The sequence below is a fragment of the Dromaius novaehollandiae genome, chromosome 2, assembly GCF_036370855.1.
Source record: "Dromaius novaehollandiae isolate bDroNov1 chromosome 2, bDroNov1.hap1, whole genome shotgun sequence".
NCBI classification, from domain to species: domain Eukaryota; kingdom Metazoa; phylum Chordata; class Aves; order Casuariiformes; family Dromaiidae; genus Dromaius; species Dromaius novaehollandiae.
Genome location: NC_088099.1, coordinates 164694172 through 164711078, shown reverse-complemented (window position 1 = coordinate 164711078; position 16907 = coordinate 164694172). Strand labels below are relative to the sequence as shown.

At 42.8% G+C, this 16907-nt stretch overlaps 1 protein-coding gene across 4 annotated transcripts in view; it reads left to right on the top strand.

Annotated features, from left to right (window-relative positions):
* TRAPPC9 (trafficking protein particle complex subunit 9) overlaps window positions 1-16907 on the top strand; it is a 455157-nt gene that overhangs the window by 313100 nt on the left and 125150 nt on the right. Inside the window, exon 22 of one of the 4 annotated variants that reach the window (XM_064507901.1) lies at window positions 11489-11658. The exons of the other annotated variants lie outside the window; for them this stretch is intronic. Coding sequence (XP_064363971.1) covers window positions 11489-11643 — 155 coding nt within the window. The 3' untranslated portion in view covers window positions 11644-11658. Of the gene's footprint in view, window positions 1-11488; window positions 11659-16907 lie in introns of those variants that run through there. 4 annotated transcript variants of the gene reach the window in all.

Below are 16907 nucleotides of genomic sequence, written 5' to 3'. Positions count from 1 at the left end.
CCTTCAGAGGAGACTAAGACATGAGCATAGAAAAAAGGCAGAGTCTTTTGTGAACGGTAACAATAGAGCCAAAGGACCTATTGTGCTTTGGTATTTGGGGCCTGTCTCCTTCACCCAGTGACCAATTTTCAAATACCTGTAGAAATTTATTTGTCTTTGAAATGCTGTCAAATTTGGATGAAACAAGTCAGTGTGTCCAAACGTTTTGGGGGATTTGACAGACAGGCAGAAAGTGGTACTGCATGTATTTTACTTGGGGGAGATCAAACCAAAAAAAGGAGCAAATGCCCCAGGACTGTTCCAGTGCTTAAAGTATGTCCCATCTGCATGCTTCTTCTTACTGCCCATCATATTATATTCTTAAAGGAAATGGAAAATATTCCTTTGTTCTTATTCCTGATCGAACATCTCCATTCTGGCTGGTTAATCCGCCCCTGGAGCTTCACTGGCTGTGTTGTCCTCCCAACTTTCGATGTTACACGTTGGTCTCTTTAGAGCAGCCTTTTGTGTAAGAGCAGAAGTATTTTCTTTGTTGTTTTTTATACTCATTTCAGATATACATGAAAGTATTTATATGTTCATATAATGTAACTTAAGATTTCATAGAATCACAGAAATTTTGGTCAGCCTATGGTGATCATCTAGTCCCATCTCCTGCTCAAAGAGGGACTTTGCCAGCAGTAGATCAGGTGAGATGTCATTTCTCCCACAGGATATTAAAAACCTCCAAGGATGGAGATCACACAGACCCTCTGGGAGACTTGTTCCAGTACTGCACTCTCTCTGGTGAAGAAGTTTATCCTAGCATTCAATCTAAACCATGTTCTCCAAACCTTCCAAATGACCAGTCTCTCATCCTTTTAAATGGTTGGTTGTTTATCTGTTCTCTAACTCCTAACCACTGATTCCTGAGTGCAGTGGCAGCCTCTATGAGGCCAGCTGCGTCATTTAAATTTAAGCATTTCGGCTCTTGGAGGACCGTACAGTACATAGCAGGCACAAAGTAATAAACATCAACTGTTACTATTGCCAAGATTGCAGCAATAGCAATGAATTGAGATAGCTGCGAAAGAACCAGATCATTTGAAGAGGCAAAACAAGTCCTATACTGCAAAAAAGAAAAAAAAAGAAAGAGAGAGAAAATAATTTCAAACACTAAAACTGTTCCTTGCAGCAGTTCGTTGGTTTCTGCCTCGTTCGAAAGTCTAACACAGGATGCTTTTGCATGCTGTAAGCACTGGCTAATATGTTACTGTGAAGCAAATGCAAGTTTCCTCACCACAAAACCCTACTTTTCGGTTGAGTTGATTTTGCTCTTTGGGCCGTGTTGGTGAAACGGACTTCCTTGCTCTTACCCCGAAAGCCGAAAGGCAGGACAAGTTGTTCAGTGCTGCCTGCTCCCCTCCACTATGGTTGACCCTGGGGCTGACCACCCTGTGTACCGAGATGCCTATAGCTCACAGGTGAGGTCTTCAGAAAGCTAGCCACAGGTCTTGGGTAGAGAAACCCATTTTCCTCTGGCGATAGGTAGCGACATGCAATGCCCCTTCCAAAAGCCCTCAGGGATCTCTAATCATTTTGGCTGTCCGTGTTGCTATTTTTGCTGGGCTGCAAGTCGAATGCGACACGTGAGGTTTTAATTTGGTGGTGTCGGGTGAGTGCAACCTGAACTTGCCGGAGATGAAAAAGCGCGATGAACCGGCGAGCACCAGGCAGACGCTGAGAAGAAGCCGTTGTTAGCATTGCCAGGATCCTTCATAGTTAGGTTCTGAATAAGCTAAATCCAGGATGGGGGATTAGCGTGAACCATTCAGATGGGACGTTGCAGTTGTCGTTCTTGAAGGAATAAAGAAACTTCATTTCTGATAAGGTTTGCATGAGGATCTCCTGAATCCTAATACATTGCAAAAGAAAACTCTGGTTCTGAGGGAAGAGAAAAGAATGTACAAAACAATCTCTTACACCACAGATATTAGAAAATGTAACATTTTCATAGCCATTCATAGCTATGGTATATTTAAAGTGCTATGTGTGGTATCACAGCTCTCTGGGCAGACTTCAGGGTTTTCCACCGACTTCATTTCTTCCTGTCTGTGCTTTTAATGCTTTCATTTCCTTTAATTTAAGCTGTAAATCTGAATTTCCCAGCTTGCTAATACTTGGGGTTTATTTGGTGTATCACTACGGACTTTTAAAATTACTGAAGTCACCAAGATGCGCCTTCAGGCTTGGCTTCATCTTAGGTTTTTATCTGTAAGTGCGTAGCGTATTGCAGGGCATCTTCATGGTATTACAAAGTTCAGCTTTAACAAACACTATAAGCTTTTATTTGTAAACGTCTCAGTGAAAGGACAACCCTGAGAATGAAAGTTTTGAGTGCCACTTGAACTTCCACTGGAATTGTATGAAAAATGGATGAGGCTAGTGAATGCGATAGATGCTAAGAATTACCTCTTTGTCAAATTTTCCCCAGAAAATCTCGTTTATCCTGCTTTTCGAGGAAGAATAAGCTTTTCTTTTCTTGTCCCTCGTCTGAATCACTTTATCATTGCCTGTTGAATGCAGGCTGTTGGAATATCAGTTATAGTTCAGTAGCTTTTATCTAGAGCTCATTAGCTGTAATTGAATTTATGTACCAAGCTGAATATGTTTATTAGTAACTTGATAATTAATCTGCTGCAGACACTTATTCTAGGAGAAGGGGAAAGAAAGGAGACAGACAGAGAGCTTGTTATCCATCAGATACTGCTCTGGCCTAAAAGAGGAAAAAGGAGTGTATGCTAGAAGGTGATGAAAGTTTAAGCGTTTAAAAATGCTGTTTAAACTTCAGCCCCGTTCCATTTGCTTATTTATTAATTTGGTTGTCTCCAAATGAAGTAGATGTGAAGGAAAAGTGGCTCGGTAGTTGTTTTTTGTAGAACAGTGTGGCCCAGAAGTTATGCAAGACAGGCGGCCTAAGGTTGGCACCGTCCAACCTTTAACGCGGTAACTCCTCGTTTTAATCTACTCAGACTTCATTAGTGGCGATTTCACTAATTCTTGGGCAATGTAACTTCCCAAATGAGGAGAATGTGAGAGAGAGCACCTTTCTCACGTTACAGTTGATATCAACCTATGTGAAGAGTTTCTTTTTTTTGACGAAGACAGTTGAAGAACATGTAATACGTTCGGGTATTTCTTGGTGGTGGAAAGGAGTGTACTCAAGTCTGGGAGCTATTGGCACTAATATTTTGGGAAGCCTAAAAGCAAAGATGAACGTACAAGTCCTTCCTTTTCCATTCCTAACCCCTTTCCTACAAAGTTTTGAGTAGAGCAGGCCCCTACCACCACCTTTGTTTTTCCTACGTATATCTTAGTTTGCTAACCCTACCTCAGGGCATACTTGAGAGGACATCATAGGTACCGAACTGCTTTCCTTTTGCTCTAGTTCACTGTTTGCATTTTTAAAAGTAGAACTTGCTCAGCTGAATTTTTATTCTCTGTCAAACATAAGAGTCAGGACGTCATTATGTCCCGTTAATCGTGTTTTAAAAATATGTCTGGATCCTGAGAGGAGAATAAGTCCATTCCCTGGCTTTAGGTAATGAAATAGAAAAAAATTATTACCTCTGGAAAAGCCACGGTTCGGCACGGTCTGTAGTGGAGCCTGTTCGTGTGCTTTGTTGTATTGGCACCGGCATCTTTAGGAGAATGAAAGAAAAAAGATGAAGTGGCTCCCAGAGGAGCGGGGTGCACGAGATGTGCCTTTTGGTACCTGGGCTTGCAAAGCAAGGCGTGCGCAGCCTGCAAATGGGATTAACCCGAGAAATAAATTTCTCTTCCTTGGTTAAAGACTCCGGATAAGCCCCTCGTTGAGGCTGATTAAATGCATTGCGTTTGCTTTACCGAGTAATCAACCTTCGGATCCTGTTATATGTGGAAATGTATCGGTGATCGGGATTTTAAAGTGGGGAAATGATTACTCACAGCTCGATTTGCTAAGTTGAACCTGCCTTGCTGAAGGCTGTGACCATCTTTAGAGGCTAAGAGGGCCCTTGTGCAGTAGTCTGAAACCAGCCAAACGGCAGCTGTGTGCAGAGCGTCGCAAGAACGGCCTCTACTTTCTTCCAGGCTGAACTCCTGCCACCATGTCTCATTAGACGGGGGAAAAAAAACAGTTTTATGATTTGTATCGTCGTGCAGTCCTCGAGTTTGCCTCGCCGGAGTGGAAGTAGGCAGCAAGCAATGAAGAAACGGGAGCGCGGGAAAATTGGCAGTGATTTTCACAGCACGTGGCAGGAATTGGTGGGATTTCCTGCCTGTAATTTATGGTGCATGTATCAATATATATAAAAGTACGTAAACACACTCACACACACAGAGGCACAAAAATACACCACAATTTGTATCCCAAGGCAGGATACATCACCTAGGTTTGGTTTATGCCCTGCTTGGTTTGGGGAGGGTTAGGGTGTCGGATGCTTCTCACGATTGGGTGAGTTTTTATATACAATTTGTCATATTTTGGGTACTGTAGCCATCTGTGAGGAGGACTGCGGTCCTCAGAGTTTTAATGGCAGGATTGCTTTCCGCATGTGTTCTTTAATAAGTGCTCTTTGGGGATGTTATCTTTGTGTCTTGCTGTAGGATTACAGTTTAGGGAGGACTGTTTTGAATCTTGCCAAATTCTGTTGGTATTTATTTCTTTTTATTTGCAAGCAAATGCAAAGGCCGTTTTGAATTAGCACATTTTTATAGACATAAATGCAAAGAGGAATTGTCTGAGGCTGCAGACAGATTTGCGGTTTAATTTCTTTGCCTTTTTTCTGGCACTTCTGCCCAAAAAAAAGACATTACTGTTACATTTTTGCATGTATAATCCATTAGAATTAGTGTTACATTCTGGAATAAAATGGAATATAAGGAAGAAATCATTGCCTCTAAATTCAGTTGCTCCCTTGAAGATATGTTAGCTGAGTCTCTGCCTGGAGTTATATTTGAAAGGCCATTAGAATCATCAGTTTTATATGATACTGAGAAAGGTCTTTTAATTCTGAAAGGTTGCCTTAGTGCAAAAAAAATGAGTTTAATATATCAAATGAGCAAAACTTCTGAAATTCATAGAATCTTTGAGCATGGCAGAAATTTTCCTAATGTGACCATTGCATCCTACTGCTATACATTATTTAAGTATCTAGGGAGATGTTTTCTCACTAGGCATTTTGCACCCATACTTCATCTTATAATGTTCTCAGTTCCTTTCCATAAAATAATTTCAGGTGGAAAGGACAGGACCCCTGGAGGCCACCTTATCCAACCCCCTGCTCATAGAGTTCACCAATCTTCGTAAATATTAATGTGCTCTGAAAATATCTCGTCAGTTTAAGAAATATGGATAGGAAATCTCTGTTTTCTTGCACATTAATTTCCTTAATGTTGTTTTTGCTGGTCTTTTGCAGAACTTTCTCAATGCAGTTTTTTTCCGCAGGTCCGTCTGTATTCTCGTGGCTTCCTTCTATGGTCCTAACTTTCCCCGTGCGTTAAAATAGTTTTGAAGGTTAATTCTCCGCTCATTTCAATGTAACCCGAAAGACTGTGGTTTTGCTTCTTAATATTCTTCCGTGCTTGGAAATATGCAACAGTCAGGATTTATTTGTGGGTGGGAGGATCTTAGCAGTTAGCCCATGGTGGATTTATTGTGTCTCTTTGAGTACAATGAGAAATGATTTACTGAGGGATTGCTGGACGCTCAGAATAAATAAATAAATAAATAAGTTGAATATTTCCTCTCTTTTTGTAGGGATATTTTTTGAGAGATGAAGTGATAAAATGGCATAAGCATTCTTTAAAAACACCCCCTTCACCCCCAGTTCTTTGCATCATCAAAGGTGAAAGCCAACTCTGGACCTGTGTGAGAAGCTATATATTGTCTGTGTGTGTATGTTTGAAATTGTATTAATTCACATATCTACTGTCCCAGGCTGATTTCTTACCCCCGTGCCTTACACGTGTTATTTATCACACACCACTGTTTTAAGAGCCAGGATGTGCTGTAGACTATGCAGTTGCTGTCCGACTGATCTTTGACGTGGTAGCAAATCAGTGGAGCAACCGTGTCTAACATAATCCTCAGATTATAAAAATCCAAGAGTATCCCTCAGCAGTTTTTTCTCTTTCCCATGTTTTCTTTGTTTTCTTCTGTTAGTAGCATGATAAAGCATTGCAGCCAGGGGATGCTGAACCTTATTTTGAGATAGTTTTTCTAATTCGGGAGACTTGCCCGCGGCTCCGTTTGGGAAGGGAACAGAGCCTGCCACAGCTACGACCCTCAAGTTTGTGCCTTCTCTGACAAATGTCCATGTTAGGCCAAAAAAAAAAAAAAAAAATCACAGAATCACAGAATGGTTGAGGTTGGAAGGGACCTCTGGAGATCATCTAGTCCAACCCCCCTGTCCAAGCAGGGTCACCTAGAGCACGTTGCCCAGGATCCTGTCCAGATGGCTTCTGAATACCTCCAAAGAAGGAGGCTCCACCATCTCCCTGGGCAACCTGTTCTACTGCCTTTTCCAGTGCAAAATTGAGTGGGACAGATTTGAAATTGGACTTGTTTTGAGTCCATGAGGCAGCAAACTCAAGTGAAATTTTCAGGCAACGTGCTTGACCCATCAGCTTTATAAGCATAGCCACATGACTGTACAAAAACCTGGTTGTCTGCTGTTTTTTTCCTGCTGCCCCACGTGTGTGGTAGTTTTACCTCCTTACCAACAGGGCTGAGCATCTGTTAGTTGCTGAAAATTCACCCGCTGCCTGTTAGGGTAAAAGCCATTGAAATTGGGGTTTTTTTGCCATATCCAGCACCTCTCGTTTGCTCAAGTCTCAGAGAGATATTAATTCTTTGCAAATATAAACTGTGATAACTATGTAGCTAGTTTTTAGTTTCTGTAATTACACTGAATAATCATAAAGAGTTGGACTATCCAAGAGTTGGACCTATCTGATGATGGCTAAATGGGCGTTTTGGGGGCTTGAACACCATGCTCACAATCTCCATAGTGACTGTTGGTGCTAACAAAATCTCAGGCTCTGTTTGGGCCCGTTTGGTCATAAATTATTCATCACAGACTAAAAGACATTTGGTCTCTCTTGCTATGGATCGTGGGGACTGCGCAGAGCAAAGTGCTCCCATTTCTCCAGAGCGCTCAACAGGCATTGCAGGCTGGCACGTGGCTGAGCAGCGTTTGCAAATGGGAGAGAAGAACAATTTCCAAGCACCTGAAGGGAATTTGGGGTTCCTCCTGAGCTCCTGCCAAACTGCCAATGCCTTCCCTGGGTGGGAAAGTTTGGATGTCTTTGATAAGTTTGTGCCTGTTTACATTTTTTAGTCCTTTTGGCTCGACGATCTGGATTCGTCTTCTTGCTTGAAATGCAAATGCTAAGATCTATTTGTTGCCAACTGCCTGAAAGCAAGAAGTATTTTAGGAGAAAGAAAGCAAGCAAGGAGGCAGAGCCGTTCATTATTTAAATGACAGTGTTGCATGGTGGTTTTGTCTTGAAATAACTTTTGGTTTGCTAAATTGTGCAGCACTGATTTTTCAGTAGCTGAAAATCTTTGTCACTCACTCCGGTGCATGAGTTTGTGATACATGCGTTACTGTCTCGGTGCTGGAAAGGTGGGAGCAGAGAACTGGGAAATAGCTCTAACCAGCTCTACATCCCAGTGAGGCTAACGAATCAGTCTTTTGCTTCACTAAATGCACATCGGTCTCCAAGCCATTTCGCAACCCTTTAGGTCTGACCCGAGAAAATAACTAGAAGAGGGGGTTTTTGGTTCAGCTTCAGCCTCCCAGAGTCATCATTCACATCCTACCCTTACATGGCAAAATGAGGAGCTGAGGAACCTCCAGCTTTGGAGGTTGCCAAGGTGTCTCAGGAGAGAAGTTAGAAAGTGGCCATGCTGTATCGCCAGTGTTTTTGCTTTGCCATCTGCCGGAAAGCAGCATCTTTAGGCCAGCTCAATGAAGAAATTGCAGTCATTGTTTCCCAGTGCCCCATTTCGTGCTGCATTGTTTGGTTTAAAGATATGCTCTACCATAACTTCTGTGCTTCAGACATTTGACTTATTTTTTCTCCCCTTTTCACTACCCTACTAATATTTCATCAGTAGCTTTGAGAGCATCTATAACTAGGTCTAATTTTTTTGTGTGTTCAAACAGCAGAGAAAATTCAGCTATGGTTGGATATTTCTCTGCTTAAATTTGTTAGCGATGGCCAGAAGTTACTGCCAGCAAAGGACCAACACAAAGTATGTTGGTTCCCCCTAGCCGACCTCTCTTAGGAATTAATATCCTGAAATGATTATACTGTACCTACATGTGGCCACCTAAACACCACCTGTGCTTGAGTTTTTGGGTTGAGGTTCTGACTTTTAGAGCCACTCTGCTCCCTTTGAGATAACCAAATCATTGCCTTGGGGCTCCAGCAGGCTTCATGGATGCAGCTCTTCTGCTGTAGCTGGAGGACACTTCTTTTTTGCTCGTATCTCAGTGGCTTTGTGGTCCCTGTGATTTTTCTCTTTCGGCTTGCAACACCTTGCTGGGTCGTTATTCGTGAGCTCTTGCCAGCAGTAATCTCCGGATCTGTTCACGATGTGGATGGGCCCCGCAAAAGCTCTTGTAAAAGCGCTCATAAACACTTACTGGGTGAGAAGAAAGTGCTCCAGGCTAGGGCTTGTGTAAAAGATAGCAAGCGCGTGCTGTATGTCTCATGCACTCTTCTTCAGACTCGGAGTTCAGGAGCGGATTACTGGCATTAATTTTATTGTATTATTAATTTTATTAATTTTACACTGTTTATTATTTTATTTCCTTAATTTCCTTATTTCCTTTTGATGATGCACGTTCAGAGGGGAGGGAAGACCTGTGATTCACCGATATTGGATCCCCCAGTTATCCGGGATGCCTGCGATGCTGGTGTCCGGTGGCACCGTCCTTACTCATCGCCGTGCCCTGGAAAACCAGCCTCGCTGCAACGGGCTGTAGCACACGTAATAAAGGAACTCGCCTCGAGGAACTAACGGTTTAAACTGACTGCAGACAAAATGAGCGGAAAGGAAAGGCATTATCATCTCCTTTCTCGAAATGAGTTAGAGCTCGGTGTAATTCCTGATGTGAAGCAAAATTGTTGCTTTTCTCCCTGGCATTTTATAGTACCGGTTCTCGCACATCTTGCTAAAGGTATTGTAGGAATTATGCGGCGAAGCAAAGAAATACACCTGAATCATTGGAGTCTCTGTCTGTTGCCTTAATCATAAAATCAACCTCACCTGCCATTAAAAAAAACCTTCTTTACTTACAGCTTAAAAACAAGTTTTAAAAAAAATTTCCTGTGCAAGCTGAGTTCTTTAATTGCTGCCCGGTGAGCTGGGGTCAGCGCGTGGCGTGACATGATACAGTGGTTGGTTTTGGCTCCAAATAGTAGTAGTAGTAGTAGTAGTAATAATAATAATAAGAAGGAAATTCCACTACCATGTTCTTGCATTGCATGAGTGCAGAAATATAAATAAAGATGTTTGCTGGCAAATGGGCTGCGTTTTGGACCTGAAGAAAGGGAAACGAATTGCATGAGTTAGTGATGAGATAGAGTTTCATGTTGGCATTTTTTTGGTCCTTATGTTAAGATGGTGCTCTTAGCATCTTCCACAGATGCATCAGGAAACGCCTGGTGCTGCACGTAATGGAGGGAATCTTTAATGTTGCACGGCGCCACGTGACTGAGACAGACAATGTAAAAAATATTAGTCTGTTTTGGGCAAAGATTATGCAGACAAAATACATTTCCTTCATGCAGTGGGAAGCAAAAAAACCAGCACAGATGATGAGGATGTCCATTTAATAATAATGTGGCTGTATTTTTTTCCCAATTTTCTTCTTGTATAACTTTAAACATTTAGCACTGAGCAAATTTTGCTTGGATTTCAGTGGGTTTATTTATGTATTTTTTCTAAATACCTTTGAGTTTGTGCAATTCAAATTGCGCCTGGGCTCCTGAAAGGCTAAACGTATTTCCTTTCTAAGCATCTTGTGACTTAAGTGTGTCTGTTTGCCACAGAGACCACATGGACAGGAGCCTTTTTAGGACAACACTGGAAAATTAGATTTAAAGAGAGCATTTTGGTTTAATTTGCTGGGTCAGTTTGCTTAAAAAGGCAGTGATCGTGTGTTTGCCCCAGTGCGACCTTGGAGGGAGAGCACATTGAGGTGGTAGAGTATCATTTTTGATAGTCTAGAACATTGCACATGTGCTAATAATTGATGGTAAACTGATGCATTTAGGTATTTTTACTTCCAGATGACTGTTTTTTGGTTTTTGGCTTATGAATTGTCAGTGATTGACCGCAGGTTGCCTGGTGACTTTTTCCGTGCCTTCGCTATGGCAAGAGGAGCTGCTCTTTCTCTTTGCTCCCTGCTCCCAGCCTCCTCCCCAGGAGATCAGCTCCAATCGCAGCACCGGCTGACAGTTAGCAGTTGTGACAGGCTAGCCTATTTTTGGAAGTCTGTCCCCACTCTTTCCCCGCTGGAAAAGAAAGGCATGTTATCTTAAAAAATTCATCCCTCCATCCATCCGGGGGAGGAGGAGAAGAGCAGCGCCCGGCGCTTGCCACTCATCACATGGACCGCAGTCTTGCTCGTTATTTTTTCGGCTCATGTCACGAGATCAGGGAGGTTTGTGCTTTGCCTGTCGCTGATCTCCTACCCTTGAGCTCGGGTGGCTTCCAATTGCTTTGCACTGAAAACGATGGAGGCTCAGTTACAGCGCGGAGCTGCGTGGATGTTGTCCAGTTGTGTCTCAGACTTCACACCTTCTGAGCTGCTTCTGCAAAGCCAGCAGTCCCGCGGCTCGTCTCCAGGCAGCAGAAACAGAAGTGCAGAATTTGGCAGTTAGGGTGGAAAGGATTTTTTTTCTCGTTTATTTAGCCCCTTCTTTCAGACCGTGCGGGCTCTGCGAGTAGTACGCTAGATGTGTTAAATCGTGCTGAGAGGCCGTAGTGCTCTTCCATGGGAGCAAATAACTGCTTTGCACGGAGCAATTGCATCTCATCTTCTGATGTGGTCCTCTTATAATCGCATCACTGCCTCTGTGTGCACTGCAAAGCCAGCCCAAAGAGGGCACGTGCAGCCCTGCAACCTTCCCGGGGCTGTTAATTAACAGATATAAAACAAATGCTGATGTCTGGTGGTGGAAGTAGTACGGCAGAATCGTGCCACCAGTAGAGTTTATCTCATCCCGAGGAAGCAGGAATTTCAAGTGTGTGAAACCATAACCCACGTGGCATTTAAATTCAAATTTCCATTTAATCCGTGTCCCTCAAGCTCAGGAGCACGTTGGACCGCTGCTTTTAGTTGTGCTCTCCCGGAGCGCTATTATTTCATTTCCTCATAGGTGGTTATTGTTGGAGCTTTAAAAATAGAGGCTGCTCCCTGCCTAATCTATTCATTTAACCTTGTTGCAGAGGCTTCACTTCTCTCCGTGTGCTCTGAATACCTCTGTGTCCACACAGTGTATACCTGTCATCGCCAAGATAGCAGGACACCTTTGCCTGGAAAGCTGGTGCTGACTCCTCTCCAGAAGTGCTCCCGTCCTCCCCCCAGAAGCTTGGTAGACTAGGAAAAAACTATTCAGACTCTCAGTGAAGTGAGGAGCACAAAAAAAGTGGTGTTTCCTAGGCTGTGAATGGCTAAGCCGGTATTTTTGAGCAGTTGTGGCCTCCCAGGCTCCCGAACGGCTAGGTGCAGATTTACGAGGCGAGCTGGCCGATGTGGCAGACGTCATCAAATCTCCAAAATTACCTGTAGCTGCGGAGGCAAACCTGCGCTCCCTGATCGGAGCACTGTGTTTATGAGCGTCGCATTTCCTCGGCACGGCTTCTCCCTTGTCGCCTTTAAAAGATCATAATAATGTTATATGACTGGTCCCGTCACCTGCGCGAGCCGGAGCTGGATACGCGCGTAGGCTTGTCCACTGGGACTGCGTTGCAATGAAAGAGCGGCAGTAAATTAATTTACAGCTACAATATGGATTTTATTGATTGCTGCAAGCCTACCGCTGTTCTCCATCCTACCTCCCAAATAAATAAATGCATATGTTACACGTTTTAATTCTTCAGGCTGAAGACCTTCTAGAGGAATACAGCTCAATTAATTATGTTCTCACTCAGTTTATTTTTATGGCTTTGCGTTAAATTCGCACTTCTCTCTCATCTAAGCCTTCATCTAAGGTAAGGGATGCCCATGCTTGTACAGGTAGGCACATCATGTTTGTGTTTCTTCCCAATGACCAACTTCACGCGTGGGCACACTGCATAAATTCAGGCTCGCGTGCTCGCGTGACCGGGGCATGCGTCTGGACATCTTCGGTATACACGTTGTGCGTCTTCGGGCATAAACTACCTGTGTGTATTTCTGGGAAGTTTTATCACACCGAGTGGACGTTCTTACAGAATAGTTTGAGTGCGAAAGACCAAGAGGCAGGTGAGGAGAAAAACATTTTAAGAGAATTTTTGGGATGTATTTAAGTGTGTGTGGATGCGTGTATCATTACCCACTGTCTTTTAAAGGTTTCCAGTCCAGCAGGAGATCTTTCAAACCGTACCTTGGTAGCATCAGAGAGGTGAGGAGAGATGTCAGGGGACAGCTGGTCACTGCCGTCTCTGGGAAAATGTGGATTTTTCCGTCTGAAGGTGCCAGTAAAAGGAAACTTGCCTTCACTGGTGGTGTCCTTCTGCACCACTTGTGCAGGAAGGGAAAACGCTTCCTTAATTCTGCCCCTCATCTCATGTACAAAAGCATAAGCATAATTAGGCCCGTAAATTGATGATTACTCTTTCCTATCCATCACCACTAGGATGTCGCGCTTTTTAAATATTCATATCAACTATATGTGAACTAGCAACGTAATGAACGGGCTGCGCTTCTTGGACTTTCTCTTTTCATATGCTAAGCAGTAACAGTTAATCAGCAGTGGTATGTGGTGCAACATCAGATAATCAGACCAAAAACATCCATCTGCTTCTCCTGAAGTGAATCATCATTCCAGCATCCTCGCTCCGCGTCTTCTGCAGAAGAAAAACAACACAAGCTTCTTCCAGCATGAAAAGCACTTGCCTGCTTCTTCCAAATGACTGTCTAAGTGTGCGGAGGGAAGAAATGAAGTGACACAGGTATGTATTTGTATACGGCTGGCTGATACGTGGCTCTGTCCCTACGCCCTTTGTATCAGTCCACCAGGAGAAATTGTCCTTCTCCACTGGCTGGCTGGCCTAGTTCTCCATGCCCTCAAGTTTTAAACTGGTCTTGATTTCTATCTTAAGTGATAGACTCCAATCATCCAGTCTTTCTAGTTTGTGTGCTTCTCTTTTTCTGAACTGATTATCCATACTTGTATGTGTTTCAGTTAATAGGTTCCTACGTGTGGCGATCAGCAAATTATTTCTTCCTTTTTGGTTGTGCGTGTAGGTTTTATCAGCTTTTTATCAGCTTTTCTCTAAAGGTACAGTACTGATCTGACTTTTCTAGATCAGTTCTCTGGCTATAAAGTCTGATGACAAATTTTAAGTAAGTCTATATTTGGACACACAGAATAATTACTATGAATTTGGGCTGAACTTAAACTATTTACATGTTTAAGCTATTGTCCTCAGCTTATAAAAAGCAGCCTTTCTGAAGGAAGCGAGGGGATTTGCCTTCATAACTGGATAGCTACTTTGAGAATAAAAGCTGCTTGCAGTGTGTGTTTTCTGTGGTCAGTGCTCCTTTCTCTTTTTTTCAATAAATATTTAAGACATATGATTAAAATATTTTGGGTTTTGTATATTAAATGGCCAATTAAACCTCTCAACTACAAGAAGTCACAATAATTGATGCTTTACACAGAGCTGGATGAATGGTGTGATAGCTTTAACCAAAATGTCACCTATTTTTTTGCCTGCTTTGAAGGTGTGGCAAGAGCTCCAGGATTTAAGTTATAAGAGAGTAATAAGTTTGCTCTTGTGGTATGGCTGTGGTGTAGCTGGGGGTCAGGGCTGTGCCTGGGGGTGCACCCAGTTCACTGAAGTCATTAATTCCTCCTGTAGTCCAGGAACACCCCAGCCTGGCATCTGCATAGATGAGATAACGACCTGCTTTAAGACAGTGGACTAACTTGAAGCTAGACGGATGCCCAAGCCTTCACATTCAGCATCTGATTGTCAGAGCGGTCCTCCAGGTGGGGGTTTCAGATAGTTTAGGAATAATTCCCTCCCTGCCCCCAGAGCTCCTGCTAGTCCAGTTCGTGCACCTGAGTGTGTGGATCAGCATCCCAGAGGGAGGGTCCCAAAGCTGCTCCTACATCGTTCCTGCTGCAGAAGAGATCAAATTGTCCATAGGTCAGACAATACTCAGTAGAAGCTTTCCTGCCGAAATGGTTATGTTGGACAGTCTTTTGTACGTAGTTAAGATATTTAAGGGATTTTTATATGTAATTAAGATATATCAATAATGATTAATTATGCCTGTGCCTGTGGCGGTCACGTGGGACTGTGAGCAGCTGGATTAAAAGAATTGAGCAAAATAGTGATTTGAGGAGTGTCCTGATTAGGTTGCACAGCTTCCTAGGGGAAGTGTTGGAGATGCTGGAGAAAGAGGACGCAAAGCATTCGCATGAGGATGCCTGTCAGTCTGACTTTGATACTGAGGTCTGTGCAAATAGATGCATAACGTGCCACCGTACTCAACTGAGAATGTGTGACTATCACTTGGAGCAAGGGAGAAGGACTACCCAAAGCATCCGGCAGAAGTAGTCAGGTTTCCTCCTCTCCCTCCCAACTGCCGAGGTCTCCAGCGGCATCTCCTCTTTGGGTTCCTTCACTGTGTCTTGCCCCAACCAGTGCAAGTCTTCTGCACTGTCTTTGCTGCTGCTTGGAGCGTGAATTCACATTGCAGTCGAAAATGCAGGGAACATCTCCCTTTTGCCAACTGAATGTTTCTCTTTCGCTAAAGCTTGCTATTTCCATCCACTGAAATGTTCATCTGGTTTTAGTGTTAAAATTTACCACTCCTTTTGTTCTCTTTGTGTTCATTGGACTCTCATTTAGAAATAAGGCAATTCTGGCATTGGGTTTTTTGTTTGTTTTTTTGTTTTTTTGCAAAATCTACTATCTAAGTGGCTTTCCAAGGGCTAGTTATGCATATGATTGCAACTCGGCAAATCATGTGTGTTATTGAAATTCCAAAGCATGCAAATTAAAGTGCTTCCATATGGCTACCTCGGCTTTAGCGCTTTATTAATCAGTGGAGGAAGGGTCTAGCTGGATCTTTTTTTGCATATGAACATCCATCTGTTCTATCATTGCCCTCATCTCTGTGACTTTGGCATTCTCCGTCTTTACTCTGGCACTTACGTGACTGTAAAAAAATGCTTCTTTATGGATTTGGTCGTTATACTTGCTTCCCTTTGATTACCAGCTTGCAAGCTGGTCAGCGTCAAAAAGCTTCTGTATTATTTATTGCTGTGCAGGGTAAATCAATACCTATGTAATGGAACAAGAACATACGCATTAAGGTTGTGGATTATGGTGGCGTCTCTGATTTTGTGCAGTGTCTCTGGACCCTGAGCTTTCAGATGTCTTTAAAGGCTGGGATGATGCTGCCTGACCACACACACACACACACACACACACACACAAAAAAAAAAGAAAAAAAAAAGATGTAAAAGAGCTGGTTCAAGCAATTCTGGCAAATCTTTCTCCACCTGGACTCCCAGGGAGAGGGACCTGTTTGCAACCGGCTGGGGGTTGGGTGGGGGACTACTCTGTTTTTTCCCCCTATTTAATTAAAGTTTCCATTTTTGCGTGTCTGTAAAACTCACCAAAATACAAGTGAAAATACTAATTTCTCATAGGCAAGTATCGCCAAGTTAGTGTGCTTTGTTCTCATGCATGTTCATGCAGAACAGTGGTAATGAAGACTAAAATGACATTGGCACACGTGTATTAGTGTGGAGAGAGCTGACAAGTATTTAAGTTGCCTGGAGTTAGTGTATAAGTTACAGTAAGAGGAAGCAAATACCTGATCTCACCCAGTTACCTAGACAGGAGCTTTATGTCGTTCTTAAAAGCTTACTCCTGGCTCTAATTTTACACATAGTTGCATCTGCTAACTTGTATGGCAACATACTGCTCCTTCATGCTCAGGAGCTGGAAACTAGTTCACCAAAGACAGACGGCTATTGCCTGTGCATCGCCGTCACGAGCTTTCTGTATCCTTACTAAGAGGACTACATTGGTATTGTTGAGAAACATGCTCTTTTTTTCTCCTCCTTTCAATTCAGTTACCTATACTGTGTCCATCATGAAGTCTGATGTCGGAGTCTAATGACTAGCATTTTTCTTGCTGTCCCCTGAAGAAAACATGGGGGTGAGGGAAAAGAGGAACTTGTAAATTGAATAATTTTCTAGAGTACCTGAGGACTGGATTTCTCACCCCCAAAGTGGTGATACCTGGTGACATTTTAGGTGTCTTGACTGCAGATCATTTAGAGGCATGGAGAACTGTAGGGCTGTGTGATGAAGCTGGGTATAACTTGGTTCACAAGATCTTTATTAGCAGTGATGGTATGTGAGAAGATGATAACACAGGTTGACTTTTAGATCCTTGGTTAATCATAAAGTAGTATCTCTTAGGGGAAAACAAAATTGGTGCTTGAGAAGCAAGTGAGTTAAGTATGATATTATGAATACTTAGCATGGAAACCCATAATCCCATTTTATAGGCTCATTTTTCAGAGAAGAGTCATACTTTTAATTCTCTTTCTCTTCTTCGGTGTCCTTCATATCATGTATTTTTAATAGATATTCAAATAACACAGAGAAGAAGATCCCCATCGTGATGATTTTG